The 19,032-nt window shown below is 42.2% G+C and overlaps 1 protein-coding gene across 1 annotated transcript in view; it reads right to left on the reverse strand.

The window, feature by feature from the left end:
• The window catches only part of LAMB4 (laminin subunit beta 4), a 790,532-nt gene that overhangs the window by 18,064 nt on the left and 753,436 nt on the right, over positions 1-19,032 (reverse strand). The window contains exon 35 of the mRNA XM_086967212.1: positions 8,578-8,731. Within this exon, the coding sequence (XP_086823338.1) occupies positions 8,578-8,731 (154 nt within the window). The remainder of the gene's footprint in view (positions 1-8,577; positions 8,732-19,032) is intronic.

The following is a 19,032-nucleotide window of genomic DNA, read 5'->3' on the forward strand; positions in this document are numbered from 1 at the left end:
CCATGGAGTTACTCACACACCTAGTCAGTTATGCAAAAAATCAATCACACCTCCATTTTCTCAACTATACAGTTATACACACCTTACTTATTCAAACATATACTAACACATATTTACTTTACTCTCTTATACAATCCCTGATACATGTTCACAATGATCCATACAGCCACTCACACATTCACTGGCTCTTATGCACCGTTATTTATATATGTCAACTCTCACATGTACTGTGTTTTACATATGTACTTACTTTAACATGTAGCACTGAGATATCCATTCACTCACTAATACACTCATGCACAGTCAACCGCCCATACAGCTGTTTCCACATGCACTTTTGAACCCATACATATAGTGAATCAACTACTCACACATCTATGTACAGAGTCACACACCTCCCAGCCACCCATACACACACACTCAGTTTCCCATACAAATACTTGGACAACCAATGAATAACCCATACAGTTACTCATATAGCTACTGATCAACATATGCAGCAGTTTGTAGAACAACAGATATAATGATGCACAAATTAAAACAGTTTAGTCACTAACCCATGCACTCAGTGAGACACATTTAATCACTCACTCATACAGTCAGTCATGCACCTACTAAATCCTTCATCCAGACACTTATACATCCACTCATTCTTCAATATGTAAGACATATTTTAACTTTACAGAAACATACAGTCACTGGATGTTGTCATCAGTGATGTCATCAGTGATGTCATTTGAGATGTCATCAGTGATGTCATCAGTGATGTCACTAACCATGTCATGAATGATGTAATATGTGACATCATCAGCAGTGGATTGCGGGTGCGCGATATATAGTTAGTGGAACTAACTATATATGAAATTTCAATGGTTTTTTGCGAGTAAAATAAGGTTTTGAAAAGGCTAATCCCTAACTATATATGGTCTATAACCAATGGTTTTTTCAGTGAATTTTCAAGGTTTTGTAAATGCAAATTCCTAACTATATATGGCCTATAACCTATGGTTTTTTCAGTGAATATATATATATATATATATATATATATATATATATATATATATATATATATATATGCTGCAAGAACTCGTCTCAGTCTCCACGAAACCAACAGCCAAACAAGCAAAGACGAGGTAGACCCGAATAAGTATATATATATATTCATCAAGGTACATGTATGTGGAGTTATATATATTAGAACATTAGAATGTTGGGAGCTCCATTGAAAACAATGGAATGCTCCGGGCTTCTAATGGATGGTAATAGCCCGAAGTTCCAGCATTCCAAATGTTTGACTTTGCTCACAGCTTTTGCTGTGAGCAAAAGCACCTTGGAGCCCAACGGGATTTAAACCCCCTCGGGCTATGAGAGGCGTTTGTTTTTACTAATTAGAACATTCTGCCATCTGGGGTGGAATGTTCTACTAGCCTTAGAGCCCTCTATAGCGGGCTCTACCGGCCATCAAGGGTCCGCTCCCTTGTTAAAACGGAGCGGGCCTTTAATGACCAGTAGAGCCCACTACAGCGGGCTCTAAGGCTATAGTAGAACTTTGCTCACCTACAGAAAGTTACCTTCACAATATTTTTGTACTCAGTATTCTTGACACAATATTTTGTCCAGACTATATATTTTTCACAATATTTTGTCTAAACATAACCCTAATTCAGGCTGCTACCATACAATCCTGCTCCCTTATTTTGTTTGGATAACATTACTTTATAGACTGTTAATACAGGACTTACAGAATGTGCCTCATTCGTTCTAAAGGCTGCTTTAAGGCAAATGTCCAAAAGTGGTCTCAAACAGCATGGGCTCTCACAGGGTGGACTTGACAAGCCCCTTGGCCTGTGACTCAAGTTCTGATGTGTCTCAGATGTAAACATTTGTTAATCTTTTTTATTTTATAGAGGAAGAATAATGACTAAAGGCCTCAAAAAATGCAAATAGCTCAGACATCACTGAACCTAAGAAAGGCAGTAGTGGCTGCCTCAGAATGGGAGTGGTGAGGAAGGGATGAAAAAATAATACAAAATAAACACCTGTCGCTGTCGCAGCCGCCACCTTTCCTCCACGTAGAACCGTAAGCACCCAGGCTTCCTGCCTCTCCCAGCCAGTGATTGGTGTGAGAGGCCAAACAGGCGACTCGGGCAGTGCCTGGGAGCCTGGGCATGTTCTCCACCGGGCTATGCAACACAGTCCGTTGGAGAACATGCTAAGTGCGCATGGAAGTTTGGCCGGCCCAAGAGGGCTGGCCGAACCATGAGGCGCACTTAGAGTAGTGCAAACCACTCCTCAATCTGCTCTGACAGCGGCAAGCCTAGCCCCGCCAGACCCGACCTAGGTTTGAGTCCGCATAGAAAAAGGAGATAATAACTCTTGTTAATACAATTTTCTTTTTCTTTTTTGCACTTTTTTGCCTTAGCGGAGGTGCCGCCACTGAAGAGATGGCTTGCTAAGTTATGAAATACTGTGATGGACATTACAATTAGTCATTCAGTAGGGAATAATAATGAGTCTGTGAGATCAGTTTTCTGAAATACACAAAACCGGAGTCACTGAGGAAATTACCTTAAGATTTATCTCTAAATAATGTTTGATGGAGTGGTAATTTTCTTTGCTTATTCATCATCACACAGTTGTCTTACACTGTCGACTACACACCCAACTTCAGACTTTGTATACTTTGTTGACTTCCATTTTCAATGTAATTGCTGTTCAATGACAAAGAAGAATGATGCCATTTCTCTTCCATCTACTTCTCTCGGTCGTCACCCAGAACACCCAGCAGAGAGCGAAAGTAGCAACCAGTCTGCCAACAGCCTCAGAAAGTGGCATAGATGCCTGTGGTAACAGCAGCATTTGAGTCACAAATCAGAACATTAGATTAATCCTGTAAAACAGGTCACAAGTTCTGTCTGTGTGAGGTTGACAAAGCTGCTATCCCTGGAAATCAGGCCACAATCTCTGATTTTGATAACTTGAACTAGCTGTCTAAGTCTGGGGACCAGATCAAATCCTTTGACCTTGTCATTCCAAGACAGATGGCTATGACTGGGAACATGAATCACCTCTGGCGGTAGCAGGTTTAGTCAGTGCTTTAAATGTACAAAAATAAGTGCAGGTACTCATCAAAAGGAGGGATAGACTGGAGATGGAGTTTGGGGCGGGCATAAGGGCGGTGCTAAAGGTTGAACAGTGGGCGAGGCTAAGTTTTTGACCTTTTCAAGCTTTCTTTGCAAGAGATCTGCATGCATTGTTAGAATATCAGATGTATTACTCCATTAGTTTTCTACACTAATAACCATTTATATAGCACCTACCAATCAGTGTTTATAACTACCCAAAGTAACCCCTTTTCAGCAACCTTAAAAAATTCGAAGGTTGATGAAAAAAAAGTAAGGTTCTTTATATATGCATTGTTGTTCAATGCAGGTCCTTGCTGCAGCTGTACAATTAACTAAGATATATGCCAAGGATCTTAACTTGTGACCTACAGAGAAGACCAGGATCTATGCAACAAAAGTAGTATCCCACTTAGCTATCTACATAAATAAAAAAAATAAAAAAATCTCTGATCTGCATGTTGCATGTTGTGCTTTCCAGCTGGCACAATGACCCTCTATGCAATTTTATGGTGAGTGCATTACCCACCAGAGTTATTCATTTTATTGCTACTCATGGTGTCTCAATCTTACGTACTTAATTAAGGTAAAGGCCCAGCTTCCTGTTTCTTACGATTAGTGAATGTCCTTAGCTGCAAAAATGCGAGCACTTATTTTCATTCTCGGCACTAGTGCGTGTTTCTGTCTAAAATGGAACCCAGAGTTGTTTTCCAAGGGACATACTTTGTATAACTTCAGTAAGCAGCATATTCTCTCTCTCGCTGCTACACGGCGAGGAATGTTGACCGAGTCACCAGCGAAATTGCTGCTGGTGGCTCAATCTTTCAACATTCCATTTTGTGTGGTTGGAAAGAAATGGTGGACAGAGTAAACGTGTTGCACATGTGATATTAGATGATTAAAGGTATCTACTGGGTTATCTGAATACACTCTGTGTAATTGAAATATACACCATTACAATTTACATTTGTTTTCTGTGCTTGTACTTAAATACCTTGTACCAAGGACCACCTCGGGGTGCAAAATAGGAGGAAAAATTCAGTTTTCCTGCTTTTGGCATCCAATCAGTGTGCAATACATTAAAACAATGAGTGCGAGTTACACACATGTACCCAGTCATGAATTACATTTATTGGCTTTTGATAAAAATACAGCTGTGTACTTTTTTGTGGCACGTAAGCACAGATGGTTTAGCGCTAGCTACTTGCAAACGTCTCTGTCATATCACATGTTTCACTGGCTTCCCTCCTTCTCTTCCGTTCAAGGTCAATAAACAGGGATCAGTGAGTTTGGTAACGAGATCCAATGCTGTTTTCACATGCAAATAGGCAATTTAGTTGTGGACCAATTGTTAGGGATATTGAAGCAAGCGCAAACTTGCAAACTTTTTGTTCTTTCCAGGCATATTGAAAATACCCATTGCAGGTAACAATATTTTTTTTAACTGGAAAAATGCTTCTATATGTTTTGTAGATGCACACTATCAAGTATTTGACTTTTACATAGCGCTCAACATCTTGTCTTGTGATAGATGTACTGGTGAATTTGTGTTAAAAAGTCTAATGGCAGCCGTTTACATATAGCAATTTCTGCTCCAGAAGTGTCATTGCAGCCCTGTGTTATGGTGAACAATGCCTTTCACACTCTTGCCCATTAGGCTTTACAGCCTCCTGTCTACGTCTGCAGTGTAAGAACAAAGGATAAACTAATCTTCGTGAAGCCACACCTCTGCTCTGATGACTTCCAGAGCAGTACATGCAGATCATTGTGTACTGGTGACAAGAGCAGCTGTCTTCTGGCCCAGCCCAGGCTCCCACCGTGATTAAAAGTTGAAGGTGCTGCGAGGTGATCGATGAACGGAGCGACATCTGTGTCAAAGCCAGGCCCTCGTGAGTACCGGTACTCTCCTTGCTCGAGGATTAGTGTAGGTACTCAATGGGAGAAAATGAAAGAGTGCCGGCCCATTTAAAGCACTGGGTTTAGTACTTCATTTGAGCTGTGGTTTCCAGGGCTCGGCACCGGCATTTAATTGTCAACCCGCACTTATGACAGTCTGCCACATGGTGGTGCTATTTGTCTTATTTAGAAATCAGCACAACAACAGTAAATATTAATTTTACATACTTTAACAATAACTAATACCTCCGGCCCAAGCCATTCTTAAAGCCTTGGTGAGCCTGGAATATTCCGAACTGTTACCAGTGGCATAGCAAGGTCAGGTGGTACCCGGTGCCGAAAATTTCTTGTCACCCCTGACTTGACAAAATGGCACAAATATGTGTTCAAAACACATATTTTTGCCATTTTCTCATCCCCCTCATTGATGACACCCGGGGCAGCCTGCACCCACCGCACCCTCCTTCCTACGTCACTGACTGTTATATCTGTGGTAGTGGGATGGTTAGTAGTTGTGTTGGTGCTGTCATGGGCAATGTTGGCAGGGACAATGTTGGCAGGGACAATATGTGTTGCAAACTGCAATGGCCTCCTGACAAAGTCCCTGCCACGTATACTTTTACAAATTAAGCACTAAGCAGGTTGAGACAGCTGCCTAGTACTGTGGACTAGCTCGCAGCATCTGGCTTCACCAGGATAAGACAGCAACCTGGAAACCAGATCACAACCTCTATTGTGATTTGCGTGAGACAGCCAGCTAAAACTGTGGACCAGGTCACATCCTCTGGTGTGAGAAAACTGGATGATCAAGATCACGGAACCTGGTCTTATTGGCTTGAAACATCTGGCTAAGGATGAAAACCAGATCACTTCCTCTGGCTCCATCAGAAGGAGACAACAGTTTGTGACTGAAAAAGGTCAAACCTTCTGGTTTCAGCATGTTGAGAAAGCAGGGTGGGCCTGTAAACCAGTTCAAAGCTTCTGGTTTTACGGGCTTGAGATAGCTAGTGAAGCCTGGCTGCCAGGCCACAGTCTCTGCTAGTTTTTGCATCTATACACAGCAATCTAAGCTTGGGTACCACTTAATGCCCCCTGGCTTTGTTGGGTCAAGACAGCACTATACCCCTGGGGACCAGATCACAGTCTCTGGCTTTGTCAGGTCTGAGTTTATGTCAGTTTATATTTCTCCTTTTTCATATCTTTCATTTCAATCACATTTTCAGCATGGTGGCTTTAAATGTCCTCTAACAAAGCTAAAATGAAGCGAACATCTCAAACTAGCGTGTGATGTTTTATCGATCATAAAAGGTTAATCAAGATCAATAATCAAGAAGCCTCCATAGTTAATATTTTAGTATGGCGTGCATCTGCTGCTACTGGAGTTCATCAGAGAAAGGCAAGAAACCATTACTGTGCGTGATAAACTCTGCCTCGTTTTCATTGTTCTTGGGTTTTGTATTGAGGAAAAGATTATGATTAGATGGTGAAATTCACAAATCTAGACTAAAGGGGTGAAGTGCTAATGCTGGTTCTAGTCATGTCCACTTTTGATATGTATGTTCTTTGTTACTGTTACTGAAGATTTATCCAAGTCCAGACTGCTCACCTAACCTTCATCTCATTTCAGATCTCCCTCCCCACAGCACCTGGTCACTCTGATCATCTGTTATCAAAATCAGAGTTAGTGCTGCCAAAAGTGTGGAGCTGGAAGTGGTCTGTCAGGGAACAGGACAGTCAGAAAATAAAATGGCAAACAGTTGCTATACTCGAGATCCCCCAGAGCACTTTCATTTCCTCTAAAAACCCTGGATGGAAATAATTACTCAGGTATGCAGTAAAAAGGCTGTTTCACGCTACAGTACATTATAATGATTTGGGCTGGAAAATCAATAACACGGATGGTTCAAGCGGTTCACTGTTGTAAAACAGTGCAATGTGAAAGTAAATAAAAACTGCACCTGAGAGCATTGAGCAGACAAGTACTGTGAGGAGTACTAGCCCAATCAGAAGCCCCGCCCCCTTTCTGAAGTCCATAAGATTATCTATTAGTTTCCCAGACTGAAGAATGGGGTCTCAACCTTCTTCAGGGCATTAATCTGGGAATAGAAGGGCGAATCATGTATCAATTCTTTTTCTTCCTTTTTTATATAAAAAGGGAAGTCGTTAGAAACTTTAAATAGAGGGCGAAACACAGTTCAGCACCTCCAGATAAGGAATGGCAATGAGAGAGGTGGTGTAGCAGAAGAAATTGGTAAGAGACATTCTTTCTGCGAAAAAGAATTGATACATGATTCGCCCTAGAGACAGGGTTATTGTTGTATTGATGATTTATGAGTGGAGGGCAACCCTGTCTCTCTTTTTCCCTCTGGGCTCCTGTTGAAATAGAGATACAAAACACGAAGCCAACGCTGAGCAGTGGGCAAAATGCATTCCCAAGTAAGCTTTCAGAATGTCCCTAAGCTTCAGGAAACCAGATAGCACAAAAACGTGTCCTAGAAACTAGATTTAAATGCTAATTTGACCTTTTAGCAGGACCCAATATAAAGTTTGGTCTCTGTTTCATTTACATTTTGAACATGGTATATTAATATTATTATTATTATTATTATTATTATTATTATCATTATTATTATTATTATTATTATTATTAATATTGTTGTTATTGTTATTATTTATAATAATACTGACAATGATAAAAATACTAATGATAATGATAATAATAACAACAATATCAATAATAATAGTAGATTTTTATCAGACTTTTTGTCTATATAAACATTTACCATATATATAAAAATATGCTCGCTAAAATTAAATGCAATAAACATCTTTAACATTCTTACTACTTAAGAAATGCAATTCATAAGTAACCCGTAACGCATGAAAAAATAGAGCTAGAGTTTAGTGCATGTTGTTAGTTCTCTGAGGTGGGTACATGACCAGACTCAAAGTGTCATTCTTATTGAGGATTTTCAGTGTTTCCTAATAGTCTCCATCAATTTGAGGCACTCAGGCCCAGATTCACAAACATGACGTAACGCAGCGCAGCAACCAAAGTTCTTGCATCAAAGGGAGAGAGGAATATAAGGCACATTTTTTCTCTCCCCAAGCTCTGGCGCACTTTAGAGTGCCATATGCCAATGCACACACCCTGCACCGTAGGGCAAAGGTTTGTGCGTTCTCTGAAGCATAGGTTTTGCACTTGAGGGGAAGCCTTCTAGTGCAAAATTAACCTTTATGACTTTTCCCACTTTGTGTGCTGTACTATGCAGCACACATGCACAATTGGAAAAATAAGCAGAAATAAAAAAAAGTATCATATTTCTAAGGTTTTGGCCCATGTACTACCCATTGTACGCCCCCTTGACATAATGTAGCTCAAAATTGCTCATAGCGCAAATTTGCGTTACTTTGAAGTACTTTCCAATGCAAATCCTGATTTGGGATGGAAAGTAAATCCCAAAATCATTACTGTGCACAGTGTCTGTATCATTTTTGTGAAGCAAACCCAGCACAAAGTATTAGTAAATCTGGGCCACGATATAATACAGTTGCTTACCTTCAATTCTTTGCAATTTTCCGTCAACTTCTTTAGCCACATTCTCTGCTTCTTCTTTTATCCTTTTCACTCGCTGTAGAATTTCATCTGGAATTTCACGATTTTTCAGTTTTTCTAGCAGAAGTTCATATTTTTCCTTCACAGGACCCATAGCCTAAAACACAACATTTCACAGAGATGAGCACCATATTTATGTGACTCTTATAATAAAGAAATAAAAGTGTGCCTCCGATTTTAAAGACTTTACGCTGTTTCTAAAAGGAATACTGGCATACAAGCCATGAAAATGAATGGTTCATTTGTCTCCGAGTTCATCAATGATCTTAATAACTGGCAAAAACAAAAACAAATGTCAGAGAGACCCCCTTCCCAGAAGTACTGACCAGAAGGGTGTCATAGATACCAACAGACGGAGAGAACAAACGCTGGGTATGGATGCAAGGCCCAACTTTTGATCATGTCCAAAAGATCACAACCTTAGCAGCCTGTCCTCCACAACAGCAACCCTAGTGACAAGGTTGTATTTTAGAAGAAAACCCCATTGACATATTAGAGCTTTTCTATCGCCTACCCAATCCGTCCCACCATTGTCTTAGTGAATTCACCAGACAGCACCCTATCCTTCTGCAGCGTCTAGAGGATGCTGGTGTCTCCGGCATTGCGCTCGACTGGTTCCGGTCATTCTTATCAAACCGGGCCTTTAGCGTGACCGTCCCACCCTTTCAGTCAAAAATCCACCCGTTGAACCTGGGCGTCCCCCAAGGCTCCTCGCTGAGTCCTACGCTGTTCAATCTGTACGTAAGGCCGCTAGCTGAGGTTGTCAAACTATGGGGTATGACCATGGTGTCATATGCCGATGACACCCAGCTAGCGGTCACGATCAGCGGGGATGCGGAGGTTGACGCTCCTAGGTTTCAACAAGGACTGAGGGCGGTCGCTAGGTGGATGACGCTTAATTGTCTCCAGCTAAACGCTAGTAAGACCGAGGTGATGGTATTTGGTAGGCGACCGGAACTGTGGGGAGAGAGATGGTGGCCGGAGGAGTTGGGTCCCGCTCCCATCCCAGTCGCCGAGCTTAAAAACCTCGGGGTCTGGTTGGACCCTTCCCTTACGTTTGCTTGCCACACCAAACGCACGGCTGCTTGCTGCTTCGGCATCTTGCGTGGGCTCCGTCCTGTGCTAAAGTTCTTCGATGCCCCCACCCGGCAACTCATGATCCAAGCTACCGTCATCTCTAGATTGGATTATGCTAGTTCTTTGTTGGCCGGTCTGAATGTAGCTGAGATAGGGCGCCTGTAGCGGATCCAGAATGCAGCTGCGAGAGCGGTGGTGGGTCTTCCAAGATTCTGTCCCACCTCCAGCACCATTCGAGCACTGCACTGGCTCCCGGTGGCGCAGCGGATTCAGTTTAAGGTCCTCTGCGTCGCCCATAAGATCTTGAAGGGGTCCCCGGCAACGATCCTCACGACCCTCATGGCCAACTATATTCCGGCACGACCCTTAAGGTCGTCAGATCTCGATTTGGCCGTGGTTCCGCGCTTTAAGCGAAGCAGGGCCGGTGGTCGCTCATTTCGAGTGCGGGCCGCTGCCCTGTGGAACTCTTTACCCCCGGCAATGCGCGCCATGAGCGATGTGCTCTCTTTTCGTCGCGCCTTAAAAACATTTTTATTCCCTTAGTTGGTGTGTTTTGTGCTGTTTTATTTAGTTGTGTTGTGTAGCTGCCTTGTCGGGCGCCAAGACGCTCCTTAGCTGGAGCATTTGTGCGCCTAATAAAAACCACATAACATAACATAACATAACATAACATAACAGCGTATCTCTTGCTTGAGCTGTCAAAAGCAGGCTGACGGCCCTGCTCCGAAACCCTAAGGGCCGTTTGAGTACTTTGAATTTGACCACTCTGCTTAGTGAAAGAGTTGTGCACGTATCACTAGATCAAACCTCCGAATTGACTTCCTCATCCCAATTTTAGAGCCACTTCATAATAAATGCATTATCTGTCCATGGTCTGTGGTGCTGCTTTTTGTTCATGTATTAGCCATAAACTGAAATGAAATTTTTCCAAAATACCTGAGTAGACATCTCCACTATGAGCTGTACGTTTCAGCACTTTAATTCCTCTATTGTATTTTTAGGTCAGGCGTTAGTCAAGACTTTTTGAATAATACATCTAATATACGTAATTAAATGAGCCTACAACCAGGCCCCTTCATCCATTGGTCTGTTGTGTCATTTACATCCTTTCACCTATTGTAGCATACAGCATGTGGCAGAGGGTCAGCCCACTTCAGACATTGGCTACCTTCACTGTGATGGATGACATTTTGATCTACCAGTAGACAATCTGAGTCAGAGTTTCTGGTGGGGGCACCAGCACTTATTTTTGGGGACCAGCACTTATTTTTCTGCATCATTTATTTTACTGAGTGCAAGAGAGGGAAATTAGACAGATTGGAAAGATGGAGGAAGAGTAAGATGTCCCAAAAGGAAAAAGAAGGAGCCTTCATGAGTGAGCTAAAAGGAGAGGGAGTGTCTGGTAGTGGATTAAAGAGGTATGAGGTGGTTTTGAAGCTACCAGCCTTGGTATTCAGTGCACTAACATTTTATTGCACAGGCCACGGGCTTCGGAGCAGAGTTTCAGGAACTGGCACAGTTTCTTTGACAAAGTAAGCAATGGTTCTTTTACAAGGAGCACATGTACATACAAAGTACTTCCCTTCAGTGTCGAGGACTGTTAAGGCAATGTTTGCTCTCAAGACAAAAATTATTTTTGGTTTTAGCCAATTCTTAATTTTGTAGCCGTTTTTAGGTTCCACCTGCAGGTAGCACATATGCTCAGTTGCCTGCCGCAATCCATTGTTTCTAAACCATTAGTTGGCTTCATCCTCACTCTCATTTCCCTGTTTCTCATTGGTAAGTGTGTGCAGGCATTACTTCCTTTTCATGTATTCGTCCCTTCGATGGAGCATGGACCAAATACTGATTAATGTCTTCATTGGTGTCCTTCCGCTGCTTGTGTTCAAATGGATACACTTTTTGGCTGCTTCTCTGTCATCTTACTTCCTCGTTTGTTGCTTGTTGCCTCATCACTTTCACTCCTCGCGTGATGTTGCTGCCGTCATTTGTGCTCCTCACACTTCATCGCTTGTTGCCCCCCCCCACCCTGTGGCAAGTGATTTAATCTGGATGCTGATTTCTTCAGGCCTTTTCAGTGGATTTCTCTATTTGTGGCTGGCAATGGTCATTGTTGGAACATACACAGCTTTACAAAATGTTGATCTGCTGTGTGACCTTACATGACTGCCATCTTTATTGTGGTTTTCCTACAGTGAGCTCACATTGTCACTTTGCCTCAGTGACAATACAGGATTCAGTTTACTTTGAAGTTGAATTCAGTTCGAGTATGACGTGTTGCACATTATGAACGTAATATAAGCTTAATATTTCATCGCTTCATCGGGTATCGTGTGTATTATCATTTTTATTTATTACTTTGGATTGCATGGTGACTCTTATGTTTTTTGTTTGTTGGACAATTACATCATGTTTCACTACTGGTTTTCTCTGGTCTTGCTGTGAATTTTGTTTTACTGTTACTTCATTTGCTCTTTATGTTCTTTGGATATCATTTAAGTGGTAAGGAAAGGACAGAAACGTATGCTGGTGGTTTCACTGGGAAAGTTGGGACTTGGAATCCACTGTAGTTATGGCTTTGAAAAGCTTTTCTATTTCACCACTTCAACTTTTCTGGCCAGCAGGCAGTGAACCATGTATGAGATAGCCAGAATTGAAACAGTATTTTCTGAATTATTTGGAGACTGTGGAGGATGGTACAGAGTTGTCGGATGAACAGAAGAAAATATTGTTTATGCAAACAGTGGGATCAACAGGATTGAAATCGTATAATAATGTGACCAAGGAAGGGGGTGATGGCGATGCTAGTGTTTTAGAAAAGGTTCTTAAAATGTTTTAATGTAAAGTGTTTTTGGAATAACCAGTTATAAGATTTTTAAGAGTAAAAAGGAGGAGGGGCAGAATGTTGATGAGTATGTTGGTGCCTTGAGGAAATTGTCAATAGATTGTCATTTTGGTAATCACCTGGATTAATTAATCAGGGATCAGGTGGTTATGCATTCCACTGGTTTTGCTGCACAGTAAAGGCTATGGATCAATGGTGATTCAGAACTAAAGAACATTTCAGCTATTGTGAGAAAGATGGAATTATTGGGCAAGTCTGCTAGGGTGGTGTTGGAAGAATCTATGAAACCTGAATTTGAGTTTATGGTTGTGGCACAAATTAAAGGTAAAGAGAGAGTAGGGCAGTAAAGAACAATAAAATCTAGAACAATAAAAGAGAAATCATCAAAGGTGAATAAAGTTGGTACAGATGTGATACCAAAACGCATGTGGCATGTAGTAAGAGTTGTCTTGGTATTAAATAGAAATGTTCAAATTGTGGTTCTGTTGGACATTTTGCTAAAGTGAGTAAAAAAGGAAAGGAAAGGAAGGATAAGGTGAAATTTGTTGGAAGTTCAGAGGACGAATGTAATGAAATGAGATGAAAGTCAATGTTGGACAAATTTGCACTTTTGTGTCTGAGAAAAAGTAAGGTGGTAATCAAGTTTGTTACAAATGGTATTTATGAAGTACTGAATGTGTCTACCAATGGGAGTATTTGTAGAAAACTCATTTTAATAAGAGTTTTGGAGGTGTTCGACTGGATGTGTATACTTATTCAGGATCACCTTACGGCATAATTAATGAAGCAGTTTGGAGGGAAAATTTTTATGGGGAAAATTGGTACCAATCTTTCTAAATGTGGCATTTCACCTGAAGTTTAAGGGGGACAAAAAATGGATTTGTTTTGATTCAGAAAATTAATCTTCAAATTTAAGAACAGGAAATGTGTTGGACAGTTGTATGTAGCAAGAAAGGACCTTCAGTTTCATGCTGGCATGATCAGGGAGAGTTACATATTTTATTAGATCATAACAATGTGGAGCAAGTTTTCATTTTGGATGAAGGGGAGAACATTTGCAAAAATGTATTAAATACATTTGCTGGTGTGTTTTCTGGTGAAGTGGGAAAATTGGAGGGATATGAAAAACAAATAGTGTTGCAAGATGATGCTATTGCCAAAATTCACAAGATGCAATGTTCTCATGTCTGTCATAGAAGACATTTCTAAAGAGTTATTGAAGTTGGTGAAATCAGATATTATTGAGTCGGTGGAAGCTTCTGATTGGGTTTCTCCAGTAGTTGTAGCACACAAGGCAAATGGCAAAAGTAATCTATGCACTGATGTACGCCATTTATATAATAATATTTCTATTGACCAATGTACATTACCAATCATTTTGGAAATGCTGAGTTCAGTTAAAGGGGCAAGGTAAATAGATTTTTCCTCTACATATCACCAATTCCCTTTACATGAAGAAAGTAGAACATTAAAAACATTTGTCTTTTTTAATGGGTGTTCAGAAAGATACCACTTGGATTGGCATTGGTTGCTGCAGTGTTTCAGCAGTTGATGCTTAAATTATTTGGACATCAGAAGGGCATTCTGTGTTTCCAGGATGACATCTTAGTTTTTGGCGATGAACTGAAAGAACACAACTTGAGACTTCAGAAAGGTCTTGGACTTCTCAGTGAACATGGTCTTACAGTTGAACATTCCAAAGGCACACATGCTAAAAGACAGGTCACATATTTGGGTCATGTTTTATGTGAGGAGGGTATTAATCCAAAACCATCCTTGGTAGAGGCCGTTAGGGAAGCTTCTGCATTATCATGTAAAGATGATGTGGGAGCATTTTGGGGTGTGGCAGAATTTAATTCCAGATATGTACACATCTTTGTAGAAAAAACCTTCCACATCAGACAACTGTTAAAGAACAAAACTAAATTTGAGTGGATCAAAATCTTGTCAGAAAGATTTTGAGTGGTGTGTCTGTCTAGGTTTGCTTGTATGGCCAATGTTTCCAAACTACTGATCAAGTGCAAAAGTATTAGGCGCTGTTTTGATATAAAGGAGGCAGGGTGGTAAGGAAGTAACCATTCCATTTGGTTCACGCTCATTGCCTCATTGTCTCCGTCAGAGTAGAAATATTCAGAGATTGAATGGGAGACTTGGGTGCACGTGTGGGCGTTGGAGCATTTCTGCTAATTTTTGTCAGGTAAACCAGTGGTGGTACTTAGTGACCATAAATCTTTAGTTAGATTATTAATCACAGAGGGTATGATTAAGGCTTCTGCATACATTGCTAGGTTTTCCACGAGGTTGCAGGGCTTTATTTTCCACATGGACTATGTACCAGGGAAGGATAAAGTGGTGGCAGATTTTCTATCAAGAATGCCTTTGAAAATTGAAGGAATGTAAAGATGTATGGGAGGAGTATAGAATTGCATTAGTCCAGGATGATGGATATCCTAGTCTGACCCAAGAGGTTAGGCAAAAGGAGTAGTGGTGTGAAGATATGTTGAGCATGGTAAAAAAAAAAGTTTGCAAGGGAAGGCTGGCCTAGGAAAGACAGTTTAATTGAGAATTTGAGGCCATTTTGGAAGGTAAAAAACAAATGATTGTTTTTGGAAGATTTTGTGGTCAGGGGTTAAAGGATTATTCCACCACACAGTGTAAGGAATATTGTTGTTGGTCAAGCACTAGAGGGGCATTTGGTATTGTACATACCAGAAGCTGTGTGAAGAAAAATATGGGCCGTATGTATGAACAAATTTTGCCATAGACACAGAATGGGTAAAACCCTTTGATACATCTGGCCCTTAGCCATTGAAAGAGTTGTTATAGGTTGCTTAAAATGCAAAAATTCATATACGTGTTTTAAGAATTGTAATCCTCCTATGGATGATGGTTGTTTCCCTAGGAAACTGTGGGATACCAATGTAATTGATACCATGGTGTCAATTGAGCCACAGCACAAGTACGTTGTGGCTTATAATAGGTATATTATCAAGGTGCCCTGCTGTTAAAATCAGGGCTAGAGTAGACACTGAAGCAGTTTTAGAGTTTATTAATGGGGTGTTCACTGTCGAGGGTTTACCTATCAGGGTAATTAGCGACAAAGGTGTTCAATTTGTTTCCAGTAAAGCCAGGGGTCGTAGTCAAACATAGAGCTACTTCTCTTTATAATCTTAGTGGAAATGGAAAGTTTGAGAGATTTAACAGTGTACTTAAGGATCACCTCGCAGGCCATGTCTTCAGAAAGTGATTGGGAGAATAAAGTGTCGAAAACTGGATGTATCAGATCACTTTAAATGAGACTACTGGATTTTCACCCTTTCAATTGATATGGGAAGAAAGGCAAGATCTAAAAGTATTTTGGGGTGTGTGGTTGAATCAAGTGTCGGTTCCCTTGGAGAAGACGGGGAACAATATTAAGAAACTCATGAAAGTACCATTAAGCATTATGATGTTAAGCATGGTATAGAGAGGGCTAAGATGTGTGTAGGATAATGGGTCAGGATAAAAATACCATGTAAAGTTTGCAAGGTAGAAAGTCAGTTTTCGGATCCCTGTAAAGTAATGGACGTCTTAAATAATGCTGTTCGTGTAAGTGGCGGAAGAGTGTGAAACTTGAAAAATGCCGCTTTATGTTCAAGAAATGGAGTGGAAAGTGGGGTTAATGAAATAAGGAAGAAGAGTTTAAATGTATTCAATGATGAGGAAGATGTGTTGGCTGATGTTGGGTGCAGAGACTTGCATGTTAGTAGAGGTAATGAATTTGGATGTCAGCTAAGGGAGGTGTCAAGTCCTGTGCCTGATTTTTTTTTTTTTAAATATATTTTTATTGCAGGAATCAGTAAATCGTTACATAATCGACCAGCATTATAGAACAAGCAAAATCAATGAGATACAACCCTCCGTCCCCCCGCCGTATTTCTCGTACACAGCCATTCAGCCCACAACCCTGGGGTCGGGCGGCGAAAGTCAATGGGGGCTCAGAAGGGTGTCGAAGCTGGTCCGGATGATCTACTGTCTGTCATCTGCTTTTCCAAACAAGCCTATAAACCCAGAAAGAAAAACCCCACCCTCAAAACGCTATGAACCAAAGTAAACCCTACCCAACCCCACCATCAGCGCACGGTAACAACCGAAACAGGATCTGCTAAAGGACCCATGGGGAACGCAACAGAGCTGAAAAGTGCCATCATCTATCGGGACTTGGGGCGAGCTGCATCCTCACTGTCAGAGTCACTGGGGGCGCAATAATCCCTTAGGGCCTGCACTAACGTCTCCCACTCCAGCGCTGCCTCCTGTGCCTTCTCATTACGCTGCCTCCAAGCTAGCTGGTATCTCAGTGTGCTCTCCCCCGCCGCCCACTTCAAAAGTTCGCTGTGCCATCGGCTTCCCGTCGGACCAGCTCGTGCCTTCCAGTTCCTGGTCACCTCCCGTTTAGCAAGGAGCAGCCCTAAATCGATGAACTTGCTAGATATTTTGTTCTTGGGGGTATGAGGGAACCAGTGCAGGAGTCCCACCGCCGCGTCGATCGATAAGGATCTCCCCGTCACCTCCTCCAGGGTCTTCCCCACTTCTACCCAATAGGAAGATAATCCCGGGCAGGCCCACAACATGTGGAGAAGGTCCGCCTCCTGGGCCGGGCACCTGGGGCAGTCCGCTGAATTCGTAGCAAAATATCGCCTGATTTTCACCGGGGTCAGATAAGCTCTATGAAGCACGTAGTAGTGGACCAATTGAAAGCGGGCGTGGCGTGTGCCCTTCCAGGCTCGCCGCACCAGCTGGGACCAGGTCGTCTCCGGGATCTCCTTGCCAATGTCCTCCTCCCAACGGGTTCTCAAAGTAGTGAGGGGAGCCAGCCCCTCATTGATCAGTCTGCCATAAAGGCAAGTGACCGCCTTCACCGTGCCCGCAGACATCATCACGTATTGGCACACCAGAGATAAAGGGGGTTCCTCCTGCCCACGTTTCCAGTGCGCCTGGATCGCTCAGATAAGGGCCGAGTGCAGCAGAAAGTCGCCGCGAGGAATCTCGAAGCGATCAATGAGCTCCTGAAAGGGCAAAAGCGCCCCGTCCTCGTATAGGTCACCCATCAGCTGTAAGCCTGCGTCCTCCCAGTTCGCCAGCCGTGACCAATCGCCGCCGTGGGGCAAAGCCGTCAGCATCCCCAAAGGTATTTCGGGCGCATACGGTATTCTCAGGTGGCCCCGGGCGTGAGCTCGGTTCCAACACAGGCGAACAGCCCACTCCTCAAGCGACAAGTCCTGTAAGGCCAAACGTTGTCGCAGCGCTATGAAGGAGAGAACATGCCTGGCTATACCCGTACCCCTTCTGTCTTCTGGGCCCCGGAATTCCCGGGCGATCTCCTGGGTGAAGGTCTGGAGCTGCGCCGCCAAATATTACTTCTCAAAGTCCGGCACCGCAAGCACCCCCTCATCCTTCGGCCTCATCAGGGTCTTGAGGGCCACCCGCCGGCGGCCCGAGCCCCAGAGGAATCCGACTATCATAGATCGTAATAGTAGAAACGTGGCCGGTGGGACCCAGATCGGCAGCGTCCGGAAATAATATAACAACCGGGGAAGTGCCACCATTTTGAGCAGAGCGATCCGCCCTGCCACCGAGAGCGGTAGCGTGGCCCAGAAGTCCATACTGCCTCGAAGTGCTCGAGTGCCGCGGGCAATGTTCCCATCCAGGAGGTCAGATGGTTCATGATAGACGTACACCCCCAGGTATTTAAAGCAGTCGGGCTCCCATCTAATCTCCCTACTGATGTCAAGTCCTGTGCCTGATGTTGATGTTTGTGTGCATGTGTCATATAAAGAGGTGAGTGTGAGGGTAGATGCGATTAAAATAATGAGAAGGAAATTGGTGATGGGGACGTTCGAGTGAAAGTATAGTAAAATATAACATTCTGAGTTAGGAAACCACCTAATTGGTTACAGGATTTTGTGTGCGAACAGGATGCATAATATAATATCATTTTTAAAAAAAGTTTTTACGGGGGAATTTTTGTATATATGCATTATTTTATGTACTTATGTTAGGTTTATATACATTAATTTGTGAAAATGTATTAAGTTATGTTTTAGAGGTAATGTGCTGGTATCTCGTGCTGCATTCAGCTCAATCTTCTTGTTGAATACTCTATTGTAGATTCTTATAGGAGTTAGTTGCTAGCATTAGAAGGAGAAGGAGCTGCAGGACGTTTGGGTCGCAATAAAGAGATAGACAACTTTCTTTTTAAAAGTTTAATGATTACACAACAGTCTAGTGATAGGTATTGGCTTTTCAAATGATTTGATTAGAAAGTAAATTTAAAAAAAGCTATATTATGCAGACAGTGCTGACTGTATCGTAGCACTTTTTTCTTTACTTGCAGGCATGCTGCACAGCAGCACAGCTGCTGTACAACATGGCTAAAACACATTGAGAAAGCCAATATCTATCGCATAGGTGAGACCTTTTGGCTTTGCCAATGCCTG

This window comes from Lissotriton vulgaris, chromosome 1_1 (genome assembly GCF_964263255.1).
Source record: "Lissotriton vulgaris chromosome 1_1, aLisVul1.2, whole genome shotgun sequence".
Taxonomy (NCBI): Eukaryota; Metazoa; Chordata; class Amphibia; order Caudata; family Salamandridae; genus Lissotriton; species Lissotriton vulgaris.